This window comes from Vipera ursinii (genome assembly GCF_947247035.1).
Source record: "Vipera ursinii genome assembly, chromosome: Z".
In the NCBI taxonomy this organism is placed as follows: domain Eukaryota; kingdom Metazoa; phylum Chordata; class Lepidosauria; order Squamata; family Viperidae; genus Vipera; species Vipera ursinii.
In genome coordinates, this window is record NC_139517.1 from 16,028,143 (window position 1) to 16,051,948 (window position 23,806).

The 23,806-nt window shown below is 43.4% G+C and overlaps 1 protein-coding gene across 3 annotated transcripts; it reads left to right on the plus strand.

Moving 5' to 3' along the window:
- Positions 1-361: 361 nt before the first annotated feature.
- Positions 362-23,806, plus strand: TMEM143 (transmembrane protein 143). Of its 3 annotated transcripts, XM_083376532.1 has the most exons (8): positions 362-588; positions 1,113-1,308; positions 4,308-4,415; positions 6,658-6,852; positions 10,864-11,000; positions 17,680-17,959; positions 20,451-20,658; positions 20,771-23,806. In XM_083376532.1, exons 2-8 carry the CDS (start codon positions 1,114-1,116, stop codon positions 20,917-20,919), a joined length of 1,272 nt encoding a protein of 423 aa, XP_083232658.1. In that variant the 5' UTR covers positions 362-588; position 1,113; the 3' UTR covers positions 20,920-23,806. The 3 variants fall into 3 exon arrangements, with proteins under 3 accessions (XP_083232658.1, XP_083232657.1, XP_083232659.1); XM_083376531.1 differs by lacking the exon at positions 362-588 and having other exon boundaries at positions 676-1,308; XM_083376533.1 differs by lacking the exons at positions 362-588; positions 4,308-4,415 and having other exon boundaries at positions 676-1,308.

Consider the following 23,806-nt stretch of genomic DNA (forward strand, 5'->3'; position numbering starts at 1 on the left):
GAATGACGCCGGGGAGGATTCTATAGAATCCCGCGTGCGCGGAGGAGGAACTGCAGTCGTCTTTCGCCGGTCCAAACAAGGCGAAATTAAGCTGTAGTGCGCATGCGCATCGTATTAAAACCGAACGGATTAGAAAGAATTTCCGATACTGTGGAATTCTTTTTGATTGTTGCAAGCGCCCCGCGGTTTGGCCATAGAGACGGGACAGGAAAATGGGATAGAGCAACCAACTCAGCTTCTCTTAAATCGAAATGTTTTCAGTAGTTCCCGCTGAGTAAAAAAACGAATGATGCAGAACGGCTCCATGCTGACCCTTAACGGTATTTTGCAGAGGCTGAATCGGAACAGAGTTGATGGGCAAAGAAATGTTACCCTTGGCGGCTAGCTGTTTTCAATTGTTCATCTCTGCTTTATGAGGCCAGTTTAGCTCACGACAAAAAAAAAAAATCGACCTAAGCCACTGCGCAAGCGCACGACGCAACGTGAAGTTCCCCGGCAATAGCTAAAAGATTAGAATTGAGGGCGGAAGAGAAAAAGAAACATTGTGCGCATGTGTCACCAAATTAAATGTCAGGCTTCTATTTAAAGGTCAGAGCTCGTTGCTCCAATAGTGGACTTTTTTTTTGGGGGGGGGGGGGTTGTCGTCAGAATTGGGTCTGTAGTTGAAACGGGTTTTTTTGTTTGTGTGAAGAGGGAGAGAGAGAAAAAAATAACCTGCTTGGGTTGTAAGTTGGTCGGGGCCTTTAATTTCAACAGTTCGGATATAGCCTGATGATTTTTACCCGTGACTTTTTAACCCCTGTTGTTCTGTCCTGGCTGTGAGCTTGCTTTCACATGCAATTGCGGGTGCCGGTAGTGGGGAAAGTACCTCGTCATTTGTGCATGGTACCTCCATGTTAACTGAGCACTCTTTGCCTGCAGCTTATCAAAAAGATCGATTTGCTCTACTTGATTTCTCAAAGCTTTCTACATTTGCTGCTTCAAAAGGTGCCTGCTGCAGCTCTTCAAGCAATGTGGTTGCAAAATGATGTCAGTTTGAGGAAACTGAGCCAAGGAAGATAGATATGACTTGTGCTGCCATTTTTTAACTGTTAAGCTTTGGACTCTCCCAGGATGCTGAGCATAACCCGGTTAGCCCTGGGGACCAAGATTATAGGCTTGTCTTTGCGTGGCAAGGCCTCCCTTGCCGCCACGATGGTGAAATATCGGAAGATGTGGAAGCCAACAGAACCACAGAACTGGGCAGTGGATTATCAGGAGAAATACATCCCGTTTTCCAAGAATCAACTGGTTGAAGCCCTGGTAAAGGTAAAAATAGGCTTCTATGTCAGTTCCAACATCCCTTGAATGCATTGCACAAAAGCAACATTCACAATCACCCCTCTCAGCTTTCAAAATATTTCATGGCTCAAAACAGCATAAGCAAATTTTAGAACGTGCGGATAGTGCTTGGTGAAATCATAGAAGCAAGCAAAAGGTGTCACCCCCTTCTCATAGACAACACAAGCAGTAATAGTGTGAAATGTTATACGGTAATTTATTGTATACTGGTTTACTTGATGTGCATGATGTGTTCAGATTCCAAAATTTAGTTTCTTTTGGCCCAGTCAGCGCTTGCTTTAGTATACCAAGTGTTTTCTTTTGGCAAATGATCTGCAATCTTGGTTGCAGAACCTATTTTTTTCTTCATCCCAAAGCTCTCAAGGCAGGTCCCTTGCCTCTTAAGTAGGGTCTGTTTCATGAACATGTGGAGATTGAATTAAGCCAATCTTTAAAAATCTTTCCTGATGGGGTGAAGTTTCTGAAGTGGTCAGATGGGCCAAATGGGACGGATGAACCTTTGGAAGAGAACATTCTGAAGAGATGAAAACGCTTCTTGAGACAAAAGTGCTGTTCGTGTGGAAATTGAAGAGTAGAGGAAACCGTGATTTTAAATTTTGCTAAACAAAAGTAAAACAAATGGAGGAAAAGTATAGCATGTGGAGAGGAGGAGAAGGCAGTTATCCTATGTATGATGAGTGGCATGGCATGAAAAAAATGAAAGGGTGACAAATTACAAGCTTTTGTAGGAAGGAGAAAAGGATATAAAAGGGAATGAAAGAGAAATTCTGGTTACAATTGGTAGTTATCTAAATGCCTCGATGGTTGATGAACAGCAACATCATAATGTTGCCCTGGAAGCCCTTTGTGTTTGCTTTGATCATTTGATGTTTAGGATCTTTTATCATTAAATCGTAAAATACTGTATATTTTGCTCATTTAACATGGGGAGGCTTGTAATAGACTCACTCTGCAAAGGTAGAATGGCCTTTACTAGACAGAAGCAGTCCAGATACTGAGCACAGATTATAAAAAGTTGACCTCTAACATCTGGAGTACATTGGACAACAGTGATCTGGAGAACATGAAATGAATTATTCTGAAGTATCTTTACAACTAGGCAGAGGGAGATTACACAGAGTATAAGCCCTTTGCACTGTAGACCTGGATTGGTGCTCAGTTATAATGCTTATTTTATATATATAGGACAAATTCAGGATAATGATCCTGCCGTATTTACCTATCTTAATAATGGTATATGAGACTTATAAGGATTTTTTTTCTTATCCAAAGTTCTTTACTGCCAAATTGGCCACTTTTACTATAGTCATGGATTAAAAAAGTGGAGAAACATAAAAGTATGAATTGGAAATCTGAAGTCTGTTTATGAAATATTCCATTTTTTCTCTCATTGGTGGAGACACAAAGCATATAATTGAAGATGTATATTTCATTACAGGTAGTCCTTGACTTATAACCACAGCTGGGCCCAAAACTTCTGTTGCTAAGTGAGATCATTGTTAAGTGAATTTTGCCCCATTTTATGACTTTTCTTGCCACACTTTTTAAGTGAACTACTGCAGTTGTTAAGTTAGTAACATGGTTGTGAAATGAATCTTGACTTCCCATTGACTTTGCTTGTCAGAACGTTTCAAAAGGTGATCACATGACCCTGGGACACACTGCAACCGTCATAAATAGGAGTCAGTTACCAAACATCTGAATCTTGATCACGTGACCCTGGGGATGCTGCAATGGTCGTAAAGTGTAAAAAACGCTCATGTCATTTCTTCCAGTGCCGTTGTAACTTCAAACAGTCATTAAACGAACTGTTGTAAGTCGAAGACTACCTGCTTTGTTAAAAAGATGTTTGAGCTGCATGTTGCTATTGAATCTGTTAAAACATGGCTTTAGAAAGTTGTCTTATGTCAAATCTGCATATATATCCTAAACTGTTATAACTTCAAGAATATCAAAATATTTACTACTTCGTACTCCTTTTAATTGGATTTCTAAAACGTAACTTTCTGCATGCAAAGCATGTATTCTGTTATTGAACAGTGGTAACCTCTCTAATAGATAGAAATTCACAATCTGGCATTCTGCACAAATATTCCAAGATACATTGATGACTAGAAATGTTGGCTAACTATCCTGTTATCCAAAAATTCATCTGTCGAGATGGAACTCTAAGAAGAGGCCCATACCTCAATGAAATTTCAGACATGCCTGTTGAAGAATTTAGGCTACTTACCATTGTAGACCAGTTCTGAATTGGGGAAAGAGGAATTCCCCAGTAGCTATGACTGTAAAATTCCTATTGTGGGTAATTATTGCAGGTCACGTTCAAAAACATTTATGTCGAACCAATTCTAAGCTGTATTAAAGAGAAGTTGCTGGAAATAAATGGAAAACTCTAAGGATAATGGTTCTGCAGCAAGAGGATAGGCCACTAATTCACAACTACAGAGATGGCAGTGCACCAAACCCGACTAAACAGTTATATTTATGGGTAGTCCTCAGCTTACAACAATTAATCATTTAGTGACCGTTCAAAGTTAATGGCACTGAAAAAAGTGACTTATGACAATTTTTCACACATTTGTAGCAGCCCCACGATTATGTGATCAAAATTCAGATGCTTGGCAATTGGTTCACACTTATGACTGTTGCTGTGTGATCACCTTTTGCGACCTTCTGACAGGCAAAATCAATAGGGAAGCCCGATTCACTTAACAACTGTGTTACTAGCTTATCAACCTCAGTGATTCCCTTAGCAACTGTGGCAAGAAAGGTCCTAACATGGGGCCAAACCTGCTTAACACATGTCTCACCTAATGACAATATTTTGGGCTCGGTTGTGGTCGTAAGTTGAGGACCGCCTGTATTTTGGTACGGTACTACCCAAGGAACATCTCATTAAACCGACTGCTTCTTATTGACCATTTTAGGGATGAACTGGGTTGCCTTTCCCCTCCTTTTTTCAGGAGTTCCACTCTTCTAGTCATGAAGAACGCCTCTCATTCTTGCAATTTGTGTCTCAAGTGGACTCGTCCCTTGTACACCGTTACTACTCCCTTTTGGAGCAGCTACAGGTAGTTGCAAACTTTCTTTTTTGCAGTCAATTTATAAAAAATGTTCCAGTCTATGCAGAAGGTAGCAAGGGAGGTGGTGGCTGTTAGGACAACAACTGTTAGTAAGGGTGTTTAGTATTACTGAGTTCCCCCCCCCCCAAAAAAATATTTAAATGTATTTTTTTAAAAAAAACAACAACAACGTAGCATTTTGCCATTTTTCTAAATAAAAATAATCCCTTGCCCAGTAGAATGGCAGAGAAATGCAGGTAACTGTGTGTGCCTCCTTGGTTGGGTTGTCTGACTTCCTTTGCTAATAACATGTAGAAGCTTCCTCTTCCTTATAACGAATATGGAAAGGCAAAAGGATGGAGAAATTGATCTATCCTCTCCCATCTATCCTTCCTTTGTGAATACAAAGTCATGGCAACTCATCTCAATCTCGAACATGGGTCAGATTGTAATATAGGCAGTCCTCGATTTACAACCCTTTGTTTAATGGCCATTTGAAGTTACAATGGACTGAAAAAAAAGTGACACACGGCCAGTCCTATCACTTAACGAGCGTTGCAGCATCTCGGTGATCAGAAGATCAAATATGGGTGCTTGGCAACCAACCTATGGTTACAATACCTGCACTGTCCCACTGTCATGTGGTCGCCATTTCTGTCCTTCCCAACCAGCCTCCGATAAGCAAAGTCAAGGGGGCAGGGGGCTGGATTCACTTAACAACCGCATGACTCACTTAACAAATGCAGTGACTCCCTTAACCATGGTAAAAAAAGGATGTAAATTTAATTGCCTCACTTAGCAAAAGAATCTCATTTGGGGTCATGTCCCAAAGCCATTTCTCAGTCACAAACTGAACCGTGATTTGCAGCATGTTAGCGTATTTTAACATTGGTCCAATGTGTTGTCTGAGTCAAGACCCAGTAGCCATCAGATGCATTATGAGACACTTGCTCATCCCAAAAATGTTTATAGAGTGTGGGAATGTCTGCAGCTGCTCCATTTACAACATTTTCCGTCAGCTTCCACACTCTGTGGTGATTTTGTTTTGAAAATAAAAGAGCTGGGGAGAATTAGCTCTCCCGCGTCTTGCAGGTTACACTTCCAATCCTGAGCAGCAATCAAGATTGGCATTTATTTGCTTGCATGCCTGACCAAAACTTGAAATACTGACCCCAAAGGAGATGAAATCATAAACAGTGACCAGCATAATTTTCTGTACTCCAGTATAGGGGGTCTCCAACTGTGGCAATTTTACGGCTTGTGGAAGTTGGACTGTGGACTGTGCTGGCTGAGGAATTCTGGGAGTTGAAGTCCACAAGTCGTAAAGTTGCCAAGGCTGGAGACCCCTGCTCCAGTACACATTTACCGCATGACAAATCAGAAGGAGAGTGGTAGGCTCTTTCCCGACTTAGCACATTAAAGTTTATGCCCTTTAATAAAATGTGTTACTGTAATCAGAAACACATGAGTGTCAGTGAAATGTTACCTTCCTATTCTTGATTGGTGAAGAAAAATCTGCATTCTCTGTCCTTTCAGCATGGAAACTAAAGAACTGGTAGAGAAAAAATGGAATACAGGTAGTCCTCGACTTACCACCACAATTGAGCCCAAAATTTCTGTTGCTTAGTGAAACAGTTGTTTAGTGAATTTTGCCCCATTTTGTGACCCTTCTTGTCACAATTCTTAAGTGAATCATTGCAGTTGTTAAGTTAGTCACACGGTTGTTAAGTGAATCTGGCTTTCCCACTGACTCTGCTTCAGCGAAGGTCACAAAAGGTGATCACGTGATCCTGGGACACTGCAACCATCATAAATATGAATCGATTGCCAAGTGTCTGAATTTTGATCACATGACCATGGAGATGCTGTAATGCAGGGCTCCTCAAACTTGGCCCTTTTATGACTCGTGGACTCCCAGAATTCCTGAGCCAGGCACACTGGCTTTAGGAATTCTGGGAGTGGAAGTCCACGAGTCATAAAAGGGCCAAGTTTGAAGACCCCTGCTGTAATGGTTGTAAGGGTGAAAAATGATCGTTAGTCACTTTTTTCAATGCCACTGCAACTTTGAAAGTCACTAAAGGAGCTGTTATAAGTCAAGGACTACCAGTAATGCGTTCCTTCTACTTGTTCACCCACTGTTGCTGTGATGGTGATTTCAATAATAAATTGCCCATGGTGACCAGGGATAGAAGAAGTATGCTGTATTAATACTCACTGTATTAATCTTCCCACTTATGCCTTCCCCTTCTAGACACTCTATACACCTATTGATCCTGATCGGGACACACTGCAGGAATTCTGTTTGACAGATGCCGAACGGTTAATAAAAGAACAGGGAGTTTTGGCCAAGATGGAACCACTGTTGGATCAGGCCAACTTCAACAAGTTGTCAGAAGAAGCACTGGCTTATGCACTAACTGTCAATCACCCTCATGATGAAGTCCAGGTGTGGCCTGCAATAAAGATCACCCCCACACACACACACTCCACCTTTTTCCTTCAGGTGTCCCATCTGTGTCGTATCTGATAGAGGATGAAGGGGTCCTGAAATGGTAAAAGAAAGTTGACATTTTAGATACCTTGTGAATTTTCCTTGACCACACCTCTTGTAATCTCGGTTGTTCAGGTTCTCTTCCTTGCAGTGGGACAGCTCGCCGTGGCTAACTCGCCACGGGACAGTTCCTTACAAGACAATTCAACAAGTACAAAAGATAAATCAATTTCAATGGAACCATGGCCAATAACAATAGTCACTTCAGAATTACAAGTTACAATAATTTCAGTGAAAACGTGGTCACTAATTTAAAAAAAAATGTAGCTGAATGAAATGATTGATACAGTGTTGAATTGTCGTGCAGCAAGTTGTCCTGCGGCAAGTTGGCCATGACAAATTGGGTGTGGTAAATTATTCTAGACCCCTCTTCCTACTCTCATGTTTTCCCTGATGGTTTTCTGTTTGTGTGGATCATTTTTATTTATGATTTCTCTGACTGCAATCAGAAATGGAGAGGTTTTTGCTTAACAGTGTCATTTTTCTCAAGCCAAGGCCTATTGGTTTCCAGCACTTCTGTCTTTTGAGACTCTTATAGCTTAAGGGACATGGTGGCTCAGTGGGTTAGGATGCTGAGCTTGTCGATCAGAAGGTCAGCAGTTTAGCGGGTCGAATCCCGAGTGCCGCTTAGCAGAGTGAGCGCCTGTTACTCATCCCAGCTTCTGCCGACCTAGCAGTTCGAAAGCACGTAAAAATGCAAGTAGAAAAATAGGGACCACTACGGTGGGAAGGTAACAGCGTTCCGTGCGCCTCTGGCGTCTAGTCATGCCGGCCACATGACCACGGAGACGTCCTCGGACAAGCGCTGGCTCTTCGGCTTTGAAACAGAGATGAGCACCGCCCCCTAGAGTCGGAAACAACTAGCACGCATGTGCGGGGGAACCTTTACCTTTACCTTTTATAGCTAAAATGCAAATCTTATCCCTTTCCCTCACTTTTAAAGTTTGGTGAAGTGGGGTTTTCTTAGGCTGGGGTTATGCACAAAGGCAAATTACAGGAGTGGAACAAAATCCTAGAATTTCTTTGGATGGTATTGGATCTCTCCATGCCCACAAATAAAAATTTCCAAACTTCTCAGTATTATTCAGTTTTTTGCTTTGCCTTACTTTAACCTTGTCCAGTAGGATATCTTTTGAAGGCAACTAAGACACACAGTTTCTTTCCCCTATAACTGGTCTAGTGCCAGTCAAAAAGTCATCACCAGGATATGAACGACAGCTTGTTTGTGTTCCTCAACCGTCATAATTACAAATGACCATATTAAGAGGCATGTACTGAAGAAATGCTGGAGAAATGTTTGGCCCTTTTCTCCATAGATTTGTCTTTTAGCTTATAGCACCATCTAAAGTGCTGCCTATGTTGTGCCTTATTCATAATTAACATGTAGTTCCTTTATTAGAAAATTATATGTTGCCCATTATATTTACAATTTGGGGCATCTTACAAGATATCGTAAAACATTGCTACTATCTATTAAGAAATGAAATGCAGTTAATACAGTAATACATACAGAGTACAAAATTCTTTCTGGCTAGTGGCAGGATATCTTGGCTGCTAGGGATCATAATCTTTATTTTTTTGAGGCAGCAGGTAAATGCTGAATGGTATTAAATCTAAAGGAAGACTTATACTTTTTTTAAAAAAAGTTTTCAGCTGAAAAGAAAAGCATAAATTATGTATCTTAATAGTTTGCTTCCAAAGTTTGATAGTATGACTTGAAGGCCACAAAACAGAACTTTGGGGATCACATTCAGTTCATAGTTTGTCTATCCTTTGGTAGATTCTGATTTATTTATTTGTTTGTTTATTTTTTGCATCTGTTTTGTATTTGCTGAAAAAAAACATAAAATGTAAGAAAAATTAAAGAGCCAGACAAATGGTTCTACTCATATATAATTTGCCTTTGTGCGTAACCCCATCCTAAGAAAATCCCAGTTCACCAAATTTTAAAAGAGAAGGAAAAGGGTAGGATTTGCATTTTAGCTGTAAGAGTCTGAAAAGACAGAAGTGCTGGAAACGGATAGGCCTGGCTTGAGATAATGAGACTGTAAGCAAAAACTTCCCCATTTTAGATTGCAATCAGAGAAATCACACATAAAAATATTTACATTAGGCATAAAATTCCTATTATAGATGTAAGGTCCTGCCCTGCTAGCAAGCAAGCATGTAATACATATGCCTTGGCATGTTGGGTTTTCTCTTGGGGGCGGGGGAGCATGTAGTTACTATTATCATCTTCACAACCCATCCCTGAAACAGCAACAAAAACCTTACAACAGGGGAAGGCAACCTTGGCTCTTTTATGATTCGTGGACTTTAACTCCCAGAATTCCTGAGCCAGTCATGCTGGCTCAGGAATTCTGGGAGTTGAAGTCCACGAGTCATAAAAGAGCCAAGGTTGACTTCCCCTGCCTTAGATATTCCAGTGTTAAAGTGATGTTTTCAGCCTTAACCCAGCAATATTTGACAGCCACTACAAAGTATATAACATTTATTCCTGTTATTTTGGAGGCAGTCAGGTGACCCATTGAACCTGGGATAAGCCTGAATCTATTGGTCACTTCAGACTGGGGCTAAGGCTGAACTTTCCTCTCAGATCCGTGGTGTACTTCAAGGCCATAATAGCGTAGTATTTTGGTGACTGAGAAAATCCACCCCTTTTAAGCCAGATTTGCCTGTTGTAAACATCCTCTTCTGGAGTTTACAGATCAGCTAAAAATTGCCCGATGGCTGGTTCATAGAACTAGTGAAAATACAAGCCATTGTATTTTCCTTAAGCGATCTAGTTCAGTGTAGTGGTTAAGGTACTGGCCTGGAAACCAGGATACTGTGAGTTCCAGTCTCACTGTAGGCATGAAAGTCAGCTGGGTTATCTTGGGCCAGTGTTCTGTTCCAGCCTACAACCAGCCCTGTTTGAATGTCAGGGACAACCCCTTTTTATAGTCAACAGGTTGGAAAAAAACCCAACCAAATTTATTTACAAAGAAATCAAAAGTTCAAACAAGAGTTACACCAAAAGTTCAAACAAGAGTTAAACAGGAATAACAGACCAGGACTCTAGCAGAAGATCTTTAAACGGTTGCCTTCAGCAACCAGCACCTCCCACACCTTCCCCTTTTATTAGCAGTCCCAAGGCGTGGCTTCTCATTGCCTTCTCCTCCTCTCACTGAGTTGCCTCATTGTCTTTCTCTATTCTGCTCTGCTGGATTGCGTCCTGCTCCTAACATCCCTGAATAGATCCAGCTGTGAATCATCTACATCCAATACCTCGTGCTCACACAGCTGAGTCTGAGAAGGAACATGACGGGAGGGGCCAGGCTGAGAGTCCTGCAGTGCATCAAAGCCTCCCTCTGACACCAAAGGCTCTCCAAACCCCTCCTCCTCCTCCTCTTCAGAAGCATCGGACTCAGCTGCCGGTACCACAGGCTGACGCTGAATCACAACACCAGTCACTTTTATCCCAACTCACTTCACAGAGGAGTTGTTGTTGGGAAAATAGGAGGAGGAACGAGCATTATGCACTGTATGTTTGCCCTCTTGAGTTACTTATAAAAATAATAAGCGCAGGATAAAAAATAAGTTCACTGTTTCCCAGAGCTAACAGGTGCTGTGAGAGGTAGCAGGCTACAAACCTGGCTCTCATTTTTACCAAGTACTGCTCAGCAGAGTTGGGAAGATACTGGATCCTGACATGCAGTTTGACTCAATGTGGCAGAAGCCCTCTTTCAGCACATAACTGGGGAGGTCTACAGATAAGCAGACCTGAGCAGGTGACAGGTATTTACAGTTGGCTTCAGCAGTAGTGTGGTGATAGATGGCTTGTTTCCCCATCGCCATGTAATGTTCAGAATGTGGGAGTCCCTAATAACTTGCATTTTCATGGCAGTTCTGGCTTCCGTTCTCCAGGTGACCGTGAATTTGGATCAGTACGAATACATCACCTTCTGGGCTCTTGGCCAACGGATAGGACCTCTGCGAGTGATGGCTGCAACTCGAGCCCAGAGGACGGGCTTCTTCGGCCCTGCTCGGATTCCTGCAGACAGGCAAGAAAAAAAATGGTCTCCTTAGTATCTGTTGCCACCTGGAGATCCTTTTGGGGGCGTATTCCCAAGACCCGGCCTTCTAACAGGTCAGATTTCTGTCCATCTAGGTTGGTGTTACCTACTTTGTCTTAAGAAGAACAGTGATGGAACAGACCATAGACTGGCATTCTGGTAGTCTGAGTAGGACCTTAAAAGGACTCCACCGCCAAATATTGAGAGCAACTTTGCCCTCAAGGTATTCCTCTGCCACTGAACTCGGAAGTATATTATCTCTAATCTCGGATGTAGCCTAGCAGCCATTTTCTTCACCTTTTCAAGAGGGCCCAGCCACATCTTTAAGAAATCAGTTGCATGGTTTGGTGAATTTATGCAGTTCTCTTCCTGTCTCATAAACCTGAAGCTCTTTGCTTGTAAAACTGTCACTGAGCTGTGGTCCTTCCACCCAGTTTTATGTGCTGTTGTAAATGAGATGCTGTAGATGGGATGCTTTACAACTTGGAGGGAAATGCTTTATGATTTCTGAGTGAAATGTTCATAAAATGTTCATAAAATTTTCTTGAAATTTCTGTGGATAGGAGACTGAAACATATATTCTCGGGGGGGGGGGGAATGAACTCTCTTTCTTGGAAGTTAAACGTTTCCATTCACATTTCTGTGCTTCAGATGCTAAGATTTACCTGCGGAAGCTTTTTTTAGGACGTTCTAAATCTGAGCTGCTTTTGGGTTGGCCAGATTGTGCTCCTTTCCATCATCCCTGCTCTGACAGGGTTTGATCACTGCATCCCAGTTCCTTTAAATCAATGTTTCTCTAGTTCAGCAGCTAAGATGTGTGGCTTTTGGCATGCTGGCTAGAATATTCTGGGAGCTGAAATCCACATCTTAAAGTTGCTGAGGCTGAGAAACATTAAAATGTATACGGCACTCAATTTCCAACAACTCTGTGGGATGGTGATACATAAGCTTGCATGTTTAATTTATTGTCTATAACCCAGTTCTTAACTTGTAACAGTGAGAAGATGTATCTGTGAGTTCTAATTCTGCCTTAGGCACTGTGGACTTGGAGTGACATTAAGCCGGTCACTCACTCTCAGCTCTAGGAAGAAGAAATCAATGGCAAATCACTCTTGAAAAATCTTGCCAAAGAAAAAAGCAAGGCAGTTGCCAGGAGTAAAAAAAAATGGACTTAAAGGCACAAATAATAAAAATGGAAGGGATATAAAAATGTTCAAAGTCCATTCTACCCCATTACAGCAGGATGGCAATGAATGTGATGGCCTAAGTCAGGGGTAGGCAACCTTGGCTCTTTTATGACTCGTGGACTTCAACTCCCAGAATTCCTGAGCCAACATGGAAACCTCTCCCTTTCTCCTCAGCATGGCTGGCTCAGGAATTCTGGGAGTTGAAGTCCACGAGTCATAAAAGAGCCAAGGTTGCCTACCCCTGGCTTAGATAGAAAGTTATATTCCACCAGGACCCTCCTACTTTTTGCCAGCTATTTTTATAAAAGATTGCATTAATGCTGATATATTATTACTAGGCATAACAAAATACCATATTGCTTGTTCTTCATGAATTAACATAGCAAAATTAACATAGCTTGACATAGCAAATTACCATACTATTTATTTTATTTACAAATTATGGCAGATTTGGTCATATTTGACTATGATTGTCCAAATTGATTAAGGATGCCACGCAACCTATGACATTTTTGGCATGCGATACTGCAGGACGTTTCTGAAGCAGAATAGATTATGGAATGAAATCATAAAATGAAAAATGAGATTTGCCAGATAGGTTTCAGTTTTTCAACTATGGAAGGTTTCAACCATAGAGATGACAGTTAATTTTCAGCAATCGAGTTGGTTAAATACTTTTAGTTTGCATCTTAACAAGAAGAGAAGTCTCACAGAAATGTTCCCAGTTTTCCACATTGTCCCATTCAGCTTTGAGGAAACATCATTCAGGGGCAAAGATATTTGGGGAGAAAATTATAATATTTTTATTATTGTTGTTATTAATTTTGTGTCTATCCTATTCTTCCTCTTAACGGGATGGAGAGATTTGGCTATAATCATTTCATCTTTTGTACAAACATTTTTTTTCCCAGTTGTTTGTTCCAGATTTTGGCATCCTCCAGATCAGGGGTGTCAAACTGCCGGCCCGCAGGCCGGATGCGTCATGAGGAAACCATGCCCACCCCATTGCCGGCATTGGAAAAAAAGTCGCGATACGTTGCGACATGTCACGTGACGTGGCGGGTTTGACACCCCTGCTCCAGACCATCTTGTATTGGCAGTACTGTGACATTTTGTGACGCATAATAATCTGCCCTTGTTTTTTTTTCCAGAGCTCTTGTTATCAGAACCCCTCAAGACCAAATCTGAAAGTTTTTGTCAAAAGGGTAATTGGGTTACTTCCGTGCCAATAAAATACCACTGCAGGTAGTCCTTGTCTTACGACAGTTCACTTAGTGACCATTTCAAGTTACAGCAGCACTGAAAAAAGTGACCAACGACTGTTTTTCACACTTATGACCGTTTGCAGCATCCCTAGGGTCAGGTGATTTACATTCAGATGCTTGAAAACTGCCTCGCATTTATGAGAGTTGCAGTGTCCGGGAGTCATGTATTCCCCTTTTGCAACCTTCTAACAAGCAAAGTCAATGGGGAAGCCAGATTCACTTAGCAACCGTGTTACTAACTTAACAACTTCCATGATTCACTTAACAATTGTGGCAAGAAAGGTCATAAAACAGGGCAAAATTCACTTAACAACCGACTTGCTTAATCATAGAAATTTTGGGCTCAATTGTGGTTGTACGTCGGGGACTACCTGTTCAGTTGTGATACTATCTAGAAACCAGATAAGCTGGGATATTGTTTTTATGTTAAAGAATCTTTCTGCACTCTGTCTTTCTATAAATTTGGAATTGTCACCTCTGATTCCTCCCAGTTTTAGGGCTAATGCACTTCAGTTTGGGGCATATTCCTTGATTCAGCACATTTCCTTCTGCAGGACAAAATGTTTTCAATGTAGAAGTCAGGATATGAATTTCATATGAATTTCATGGGGGACCATATCAAAATCTGCACAATATTCCACAGGTGTTACAGCTGCATATTGATAGAATATGCTCTTCTGTAGATACAACAGTTGCATCAAGGCTTTCCAGAACCTTTTTATTCTTAAACAAATTACCTATTCCAGCTCCAGTTCAAACTTACCTCCAGTGCTAGATTTATTCCAAGATTCTGTCGCACTATTTTACAATGGATGTGTCTTTACCAAATTGGGGGGTTCAGAGTAATGGTATGGTTATCAGTACCGAATGGTCCCAGTTGAAGATCCCCTTAGAGCAGGGGTAGGCAACCTTGGCTCTTTTATGACTTGTGGACTTCAATACCCAGAATTCCTGAACCAACCATGCTGACTCAGGAATTCTGGGAGTTGAAGTCCACAAATCATAAAAGAGCCAAGGTTGCCTACCCCTGCCTTACTGTAATGGAGCTTCTGGTGATATGGAAAGCTCTCAAAACCTTTGGGGTTCCTGACTTGGTGGTACTTATCCACTGACAATACAGGTTGTCATTGATCCCAACTACCGTTTATCGACTGTTCAAAGCTACAACAGCACTGGAAAAAAGTGACTTAGAATCCAGCCTTACAGACCATTGCACCACCCCCAGGATTATGTGATCAAAATTCAGGTGCTTGGCAACCAGCATGTATTTATGACGGTTGCCGTGTCTGGGATCACGTAATAGGGACGTGAGCTTCCCAGCCAGCTTCCAACAAGCAAAGTCAACGGGGGAAAGCCAGATTTGCTTAACGACCACATAATTCAAAGTGATTTGCTTAACAGCCGTAACCAAAAAAAGATCCTAAAATTGCTGTGACCTAACAGCTGTCTTGTTTAGCAACGAGAATTCTGGTTCCAATTGTGGTCATAGGTTGAGGACTATCTGTATCATTCTTTTATTTGAAATCTCTAAGAGGATTTTTTGTTTTTGTTTTTTGGCATTCTCTTGGCATTCACCCTGTATTGATATTTTAGCTTGACAAGGCATTGACCTGGAAGATTCCACATTTTTATTGGCACTGGTCTGCCCCCAAAACTTATCAGTTTCATTGCACTGAATGTATAGCAAGCGATTTAATTATCGTGTCTACTATATCAGAGTTCCCCAACGTTTCCGGCTTGGTGGACCGGTGTGCGGGGAGAGGGGATGGTTTGCACAAGCGGCTGGCAAGCTTCCTCATGTGCACACAGCTTCATTTCTGCGAGCAGTGTGCACGCACGCCTGCCGCTCACGCAGATGGAGCGTCCACACAAACTCACCCACTGCTTGCGCAAGCAAGGATGCACGCGGGCCCTCGCCAGCCATTTCCACAGCCCAGTTGCACACCCCTCATGGCCCACAATTTGCGGACCCCTGCGCTATATAATTTTCCACTGTCAGCACATTGTCAACTCTCTGCCATGCTAGCTGGTCCCTCATGTATTGCAGCTCTCCTAGCTATCTCATGCTTTGACATGTGCGAAGCTCCTTGGACTGCATTGGCAGCTTTTATACAGGTAGTCCTCGAATTACAACTGGTCACTTAGCAACCGCTTGAAGTTAATAACAACCCTCCCCCAAAGTTACTATGACTCACTTCTGAAATTACATCTGCTGCAGCATCTCTGTGGCTGTGTGTCCTTATGATGCTGCAGCACGCTCCCCATTTCCTTCTCCATCCTGCCCCGCTGGGTCCCCACACACACACTGGTCCTGCTTTGCCACCCCACTGTCGTTCGGCATGCTCCAGCCTATTCCCTGTGACTGATTGCTTACTTACCTTTTAAAGAACTCCAGGGTTCAGGCGGTCTGGGTGGAAAAGGAGAACAGGCCACTTCGTTGTGGGCAATGCAGCACAGTCCCACAAGTGGCCGTCTTTTTTCTGAGTGAAAAAATAATGCTGACACAGCTGATGGTGGCAGACCTAAGGCTATCATTAGTGAGAAAACAGAAAACTCAAAGCTTTGCCAGCGTTATTTTTCAGGGGGATGAGTAGGAGACCCAAGCAACTTTGGGGACCCCAAGGGGCAAGAAGTGGAGCATGGGATATCTTGGGGTGTGAGGAGGCCCAAGGCAGATAGACATGTGCCTGCAGTGAGCCCCACAGGGTCTCCCCCAGCCCTGATGCACTCCATACTTCACTTAATGACCTGCATGGTTTTTTTTTAAAAAATGCATCGGGGAGAGCAGGAATGGGAGGGTCATTAAGTGAGGAGATTCACTTATGGCCCACCTGACTTTGACCGTAATGGGCAGGCTCCATTACTGTTGTAACTTAAAGGCTACCTGTAAAGCCTTATTTTGAATGAGGCATTTGGAAGGCTAGAGGTGTCTTCGCAGACAGTACCTATCCTCTGAAAGTAAAGGTTGTTATTGTGATTGCGTAGCTGCAGTTCTTTGAATAATGACTTTGATTTGTGCAGTCCTGTGACCCACTTTCTATCCTGTGTAGGCAGCCCCCCTACTATAGCTATTTGTGCTGGCCTGAAGGTACTGAGATAAAATGATGGGAAGAGCATTCACATAAGAGAGGGGACAGTCTAGGACAGGGGTAGGCAACCTTGGCTCTTTTATGACTCATGGACTTCAACTCCCAGAATTCCTGAGCCAGCAGCCACCATGAGTCATAAAAGAGCCAAGGTTGCCTACCCCTAGGACACCAAAATCGTCTTAGCTCTAGAATGTTCTGAACTAGATTGTATAAGCACATGGCCACCCTAGCGTGTGAATGCCTTAATTGCCTCTCAAAAAACCAAAATAACTGGCCAGCAATGTGTTGGTTTAAATATCTCGTTGCGGAATTTAGAGCTTTGGTCGTGGAAGTAAAGCGGTGGGAGAGAGGAACCTTGAAATAGCTGATCAGGGCAGCCATCTTCTTCAGATGGCTTAGTTGCATTCATTTCCTCCACAAAACCAAACACAACCTTCCCAATATTGGCATTTTTTTAATCCCATTCACCCCCAGTATCTTATGCAAAGACAGTGAAATTACGCGACTGCTAGTCCTCGACTTACAACGGTTCATTCAAAGTTACAACGCCACTGAAAAAAAGTGACTTACGACCATTTTTCACACTTCACGCCCATTGCAGCATCCCCATAGTCAAGTTGCTCAGCAACTGACTCACATTTATGACGGTTTGCAGTGTCCCAGGGTCAACGTGATCCCCTTTTTGGGACCTTCTGACAAGCAAAGTCAACGGCAAAGCTGGATTCACTTAAACAACTGCGTTACGAATTGGAACAACCGCGGGGATTCACTTAGCAACTGCAGCCAGAAAAGTCATAAGATGGGGCAAAACTCACTTAACGAACATCTGCCTTAGCAATGTAACATTTTGGGCTCAATTGCGGTCGGGAGTTGAGGACAACCTGTAGATTTTTAGCTTTCATCCCATCGGTTCCTATGGAAAAACGCCAACATTCGGGGAGTTTTCATTTTCCTCGATAAGATTTCAGCCTTTTAAAATGGGTGTTTATTTTTTTGGGGGGGCTCTGCCAATAACCGTCGAGGAGTTCTGGCAGACCATGAATCCTTGGCTCACATCTGAAGAGTCTGCGTCCGCTTCCCTAACATCGCTTTTCTTCCGTTCCTCCCCTTTTTCTTTCCAACCCAGGCATTACTTCAAACGGGTTATAGTGGCTGCCCGAACCAAGAATGGCCACCTGGTGCTGAAATGCTTTAAGGATATCCCACTGGAAGGTCTGGAGCAGCTGCTGCCCTTGGTCAAAGTCCGCACCTCCATCTTCCACCGAGCTCTGCTCAACACCATGCTGGTTGTGAGCGGCTTGGCCCTCTTTGTGAACGTGGGCATGGTGGTGCTCTCCGACCTCAAGATAGGCACCACCACCCTGCTCTTCTTCTTTGCCGCCTTGATGGCCTTCCGGGCTTGGAAGGTAGGTCCACCTCCGGCGTTTCCAGCAAGTCGAGAGCCGTGAGCCGATAAACGTCCTGCTCCGACCTTCAAATTAATTAAACCCGGCAATGTAACCTTTTAATAACTTTCCCCCTTTCGGTAACACAACCGGTTATAATTCATAGGCAATTCGTGAAGGCGCTCTTTGGGGGCTCTGGGCTGAGGAGATGGAGAGGCACGATTACCTTTGTAGGAGCAAGCTTAATTTAATTGAGGTTCTTTTAGGGCAGGAAAGCAGTCTTGGCCTCTATCCCATGCAGCTGTCAAGAGCGTTATGGCAGAACACATGTCTTCTGCTCAGAGAAATCTCGTCTGGTACGGCTGGGGGGCGGGGGCAGGGAAAGGCTCTTTTTTTCAGCACACGGAGAGAGACAGCTCTGAGAGAGGAGGTGTTTCACTTCCTGTAGAAGGAAGATTTATGTCTTCCTGCAGACATTTTGGCTTTCTTTGAATAAATGTATCCGGGAAGGGAACCCAGACCTTGGTATCGAGGTTTGCATGGGACGAAAAACGGGATAGCTGCGAAATGCTTTTTTCCCCCTTTTCATGCAGAGGTAGTTAACTGTTTGAGGGCTTAAGCTGCCCTTAACTTTTGGGGTTGAGAAAAAGTTGCATTGTGATAAATGCAAAGGAGACAGTGTCATGCCTTGCTTAGGACCGGGATTTTCCTGGGTTTTTTTCTTTCTTTTTTTTTTTTTGGTCTGTTTGTTTGTTTTTACAGGACTTTCTTGCAAGAAGCAGCAGGCTGAGGTTTCTCCGTGCCTTACCTTTTTTAGGGTTTTTTGTAATAATTTCTGGGGTTCCTGCTTCATTGGCAGGAAACTATGCTGGCAGTTTTCTCCATTCTTGTCCCTTAACTTCGGCTCAAAGGGAGGGCGTATTGGCCATCGGGACCCAACTGTAATGCACTTCCATATTGGAAATGTTGATAAACATTTTACTAGCATATCATAGGTATGTGGTTTCCTTCCCAATATGTTACAGAGAGGTGTCTATTCTCTCTGGCGTGCTTCCTCCAAGAGGCCAGGATCTCAATTTTTTTTAAAAATCCCATTTATATCCCGCCCTTCTCCGAAGACTCAGGGCGGCTTACAATCTAAGAAGCACAAATCAATGTGCTTAGCAATAGCCTTCATTCTATGTATATGCCTGCTTATTAGGGCTTTCATACACCCCCCCAAGCGGCATTTTTACAAAGTCAGCTTATTGCCCCCAACAATCTGGGTCCTCATTTTACCTACCTGGGAAGGATGGAAGGCTGAGTCAACCTTGAGCCTGGTGGGACGCGAACCTGCACTAATTGTGTCTCTCACACGTTTGACCCTCCCCTCCCCCACACTCCTAAGCAGCCAAATACTGTACAGAGAGTCCTCGACTTACGACCACAATTGCGCCCCAGATTTTTGTTGCTAAGTGAAATTTATTTATTTATTTATTTATTTATTTATTTATTTATTTATTTATTTAATTACATTTATATACCGCCCTTTCCCGAAGGACTCAGGGCGGTTTACAGGGTGATTAAAAAAGCAAGATACAAAAGTTAAAAACTAATTTAAAAAAATTATATTTGTCCCTACATAAATAAAACCCCAGTTAAAATCAGATTGATCCTCAGCCTGGGCCAGAGAGCTCGAAGAGCCAGGTCTTCAGGCCCCGGCGGAATGAACGGAGGTCAGGGGCAGTCCTCAGCTCCACTGGCAGCTGGTTCCAAAGGGCAGGTGCCCCCACTGAGAAGGCCCTATCCCTGGGTGTTACCCGCCGGCAATCTCTTACCGGTGGCACCCTGAGAAGACCCTCCCTGTGGGAGCACACTGGACGAAGGGAACTTGATGCCGGCAGCAGGTGTTCCCTCAGATATCCCGGACCCAAGCCATTTAGGGCTTTATAGGTCATCACCAGCACCTTGAATTTCACCCGGAGGGCAACCGGAAGCCAATGCAGCTCGCGGAGTAGAGGTGTTACATGGGAGTATCGGGAGACTCCCATCACAACTCGCGCGGCCGCATTCTGCACCAGCTGAAGCCTCCGAGTGGTCCTCAAGGGCAGCCCCATGTAGAGAGCGTTGCAGTAGTCTAAACGGGAGGTCACGAGGTTGTTAAGTGAATTTGCCCCCTTTTAGCATCTTTCCTGCCGCGCTTGTTAAGTGAATCACTGCAGGTGTTAAATTAGTAACACAGTTGTTGTATGAGCCTGGCTTCCCCTTGGACTTTGCTGGCCAGAAGGTTGCAAAAACTGATCACGTCTCACACACACACACACACACACACACAGACCCTGCAGCCGTCATAAATACGAGTCAGTTGCCAAGCCTTTGAATTTGGATTACGTGACCGTGGAGATGCTGTAACCGGTCCCAAGGGCGAAAAACGGCCGTGGCTCACATTTTCCAGCGCCGTTGCCGCTCTGAACAGTCACTGAATGAACTGTTGTACGTTGAGGACTGCCTGTGTTCTGCGCTGTTTCCTTAGGTCTTTGGCCAGCGGAGGAACATCCACTCTCTCGAACTGGTGCATATGCTGTACTACCGCAGCACCTCCAATAACTCGGCGCTTTTGGATGCCCTCACCCTGCGGGCCCAGGAGGAACACGCCAAGGAAGTCATCTTGGCGCACAGTTTCCTCCTACGGTGCCGCCACCAGCAACAACAGCAGCCCTTCTTGAAGGGTGTTGAAAAAGGTAGGGGCTGGGATAGGCAGGCCAGAAAGCAAAGTGTGTGTGGGGGGGGCCCTTCTCTGAGAATCGGTTTCCGCTCCAGTGAGGTCTCTGACTCGTCCTTTTGCGTTTGCAGACTCCAATCCTGTTGAACATCTGAGGAAACAGGTTGAGGCTTGGTTGCGCCTGCGCTCGGGGCTGGAAATTAACTTCTGTGCCGAACGTGCTTGGAAGCATCTCAAGGAATTGGAAGTCAAGGGAGCAGCCCATCCTGTCATTGGATAAGAGCTTGCTAGGGTTGTTTTAATTGGTGTTTGGGGCTCTGAATCGGCCTTGTCCCTGTGGTAACGAACAGGCGAGGTTTTGAAGGGGAGAGGATGTGAACCTGATTTTTTTTCAAAGCATTAAGAAAACCGTGCCCTGCGGTGTAATTACTTGTACCGGGTGGATCCTTGGAAGCTATTGGATTTCAGCTCCTGAGGTGTGATTCCTTTAACACCAGATCTTCTTCCAGATTACCCTGTTGGAAATGTGCTGTAATGTTAACATTTGCCTACTATGAAAATACTATTTGGGGTACAACATTAGACCTCATTATACAAAGCCATAATGCACCTCAGATTCTCTCCTTTGCAGAGAGGAACTTTCTTGCTTTTAAAATATCAGCACTTTTTATTAGACACGCTGCTTTTTTTCTTTTTTTTTCTTTCCCCTTCTTCCTTTGAGCTGTTTATTTTTTTCTTTTCCCCAAGGAACGAGTGGAAGCAGTTTAACATTTGAAATGAGCGCTGTGCAAAGCAGTGAATCTCTTTTGCATTTAGGGCGAGATGGGTTTTTAATATCATGTGCTAGCCCGCTGGGGGCATTTCTGAAAAAATATTATTAAACCCCTTCTATAGCACTTTGAATTGCACAGTGTACACTTAATGGCAAGCTTGAAAGCCATATCGCATGCTAGGTTTCCTTGCTTTATTTGTGGGGGGTTTTTTCCCTGCCAGTTTTACATAGGTGGCACAGGATGCTTTCCATCCTGTGTGGTCCTGAACAAAATAGCAAGTTCAGGCTGTTGTACGGAGGGGGAGAAAAATGCGATAGGTAAGTTCTGAGTTACTGGAAGAACAGAACCCTATTCCTCTTGGTCCAGTAATTGTTTACACTATTCGCTTCTCAAAATTGAAGTCTGGGAATTTGCACACAGCTGAAGGGGACGGTGGATGCACTGCTGGAAGACCAGGTCATAAAAAGATTGTCCTGGGGAAAATCTGTGCGGTCACTAAGAATTGACAATAACTTGATGGCATAACTATCACATCAAAGGAATTCTTGGGTGCATGAATTGAGGTGTTTTCACTGCCGGTGAATCTGTTCTTATTCTACCCTTAACGGTGACTCTCTACGTATCTGGCCTTTGTCTATATGGATTGGTAGTTGATGTATGTTGAATGCTTGTGTGCGTGTATTTTATTCTGAAAAGTGTTCTTGGAACAGGTGCAGCCTTGTGCACCTCTAGCTGGAAGACCTGAAGCCCCTTCCAATTCTCTTTCCCACCTTCCTTTGTCTCAAAGAGAACCTCTGTATTCTTTCGGGGAGTTGCCACAGAGAAGCATATATCAGATTTTTTATTCTGTCCACACAAGTGAGATTATGACAGAAACAGCAATCTAAATTGTCCTTAGTTTCTATTGAAAGGTCAATCATAGACCATTCTTTTTTTTTTTGCCTCAAGATGAGTGAGGAAAATGTACTCATCTGGTCTCAAGAGATCCAAAAAGTAAATACTTTCGTGGTGTAATGATTCAGTTGAGAACATTTCCATACTGTTCGCTTGGGATCCTGCAAGGAGACCAATGCTGCTATCTAGTTACCTTCTTTCAAGATGCTGACCGAAGTGATTCCAGGGTGATTGCCTATCTCAGGGGTAGGCGACCTCGGCTCTTTTATGACTCATGGACTTCAACTCCCAGAATTCCTGAGTCAGCTGACTCAGGAATTCTGGGAGTTGAAGTCCATGAGTCATAAAAGAGCCGAGGTTGCCTATGCCTGGCCTCTCTGGATGGAGGTAGGAGGTGAGCTTCAGAACAGATAGCTTTGGTTTGGCTTTAAGCCTTGAGCTTATCTTGCCAATCACAAAGTCAGCTTCTCCGCTTCCACCAAATAGGAATGAAGTCACAGTTTGTGGGATATACAGAAAGGTCTCTTTCTTACGTGCAATAAACTTGTTTGTGCCTCTCTGCATTTTCCTCTCTTCCGTGTGTCTGGTTACGTATGGTTTGCTGAACCCGAAGGTGCTTTTTCAAAAGGCAACTGGACTTCGTTTTTCCTTGGAAGACGTTTCACTTCTCATCCAAGAAGCTTCTTCAGTTCTGGTTTGCTGAAGTTCTCAGCACTTGGAATTTTGGAAACATGTTGTTGTGGTTACAACTTTTTTTTTGCCACAGCTGTTAAGCAAATCCCTGTAGTTGCTAAGCAAACCATGTAGTCGTTAAGCAAATCTGGCTTTTCCCTTTGGCTTTGCTTGCAAGAAGCTGGCTGATCGAAAATGGCGATTACATGACCCCAGGGCATTGCAACCATTGTAAATGCATGCTGTTTGCCAACCACCCAAATTCTGATCACATGACCGTGGGGATGCTACGACGGTCATAAGTGAGAGGCTTAGTAATAAGTCACTTTTATCAGTGCCATTTTAACTTTGATCAATCACTAAATGAATGGTTGTAAGTCACGGATTAACTGTAACCTGTTGTAGGTACGCTTCCGAATGGCATATACCAGGGGTGTCAAACTGCTGGCCCGCAGGCGGGAAGCCTCATAGCAAAACTGCGCCCACCCCATTGCTGGCAACGGCAAAAAAGTCATGATATGTTGTGACATGTCACGTGACGTTGCAAGTTTGACACCCCTGGCATATACAATCCATCTTCCCTTCAGCTCTTAGAGAAGAAAAACATAATACTTTTGTATAAATACTACTTCTCTGAGAGCTCAAGGGAAGATACACCATTTGGAAGCATTTCTAGTTACCACTGGGGATCAAGACCTAAAGGGCTTATAAAACTAACGGATTGTATGTTGTCATCTAAGGCATGATGGTGAGTTCAATTCTCGGTGGAGGGTTTAAAAATCAAGAATAATATCTGGCTACCCATATCTAAAGACTCTCAATAAAAAT

Coding starts and splice junctions, on each gene's coding strand:
- TMEM143 (XM_083376532.1), top strand. CDS start 1,114: ATGCTGAGCATAACCCGGTTAGCCCTGGGGACCAAGATTATAGGCTTG. Junction 1,309..4,307: donor TGGTTGAAGCCCTGGTAAAG/GTAAAAATAGGC, acceptor TCCTTTTTTCAG/GAGTTCCACTCTTCTAGTCA. Junction 6,853..10,863: donor ACCCTCATGATGAAGTCCAG/GTGTGGCCTGCA, acceptor TCCGTTCTCCAG/GTGACCGTGAATTTGGATCA.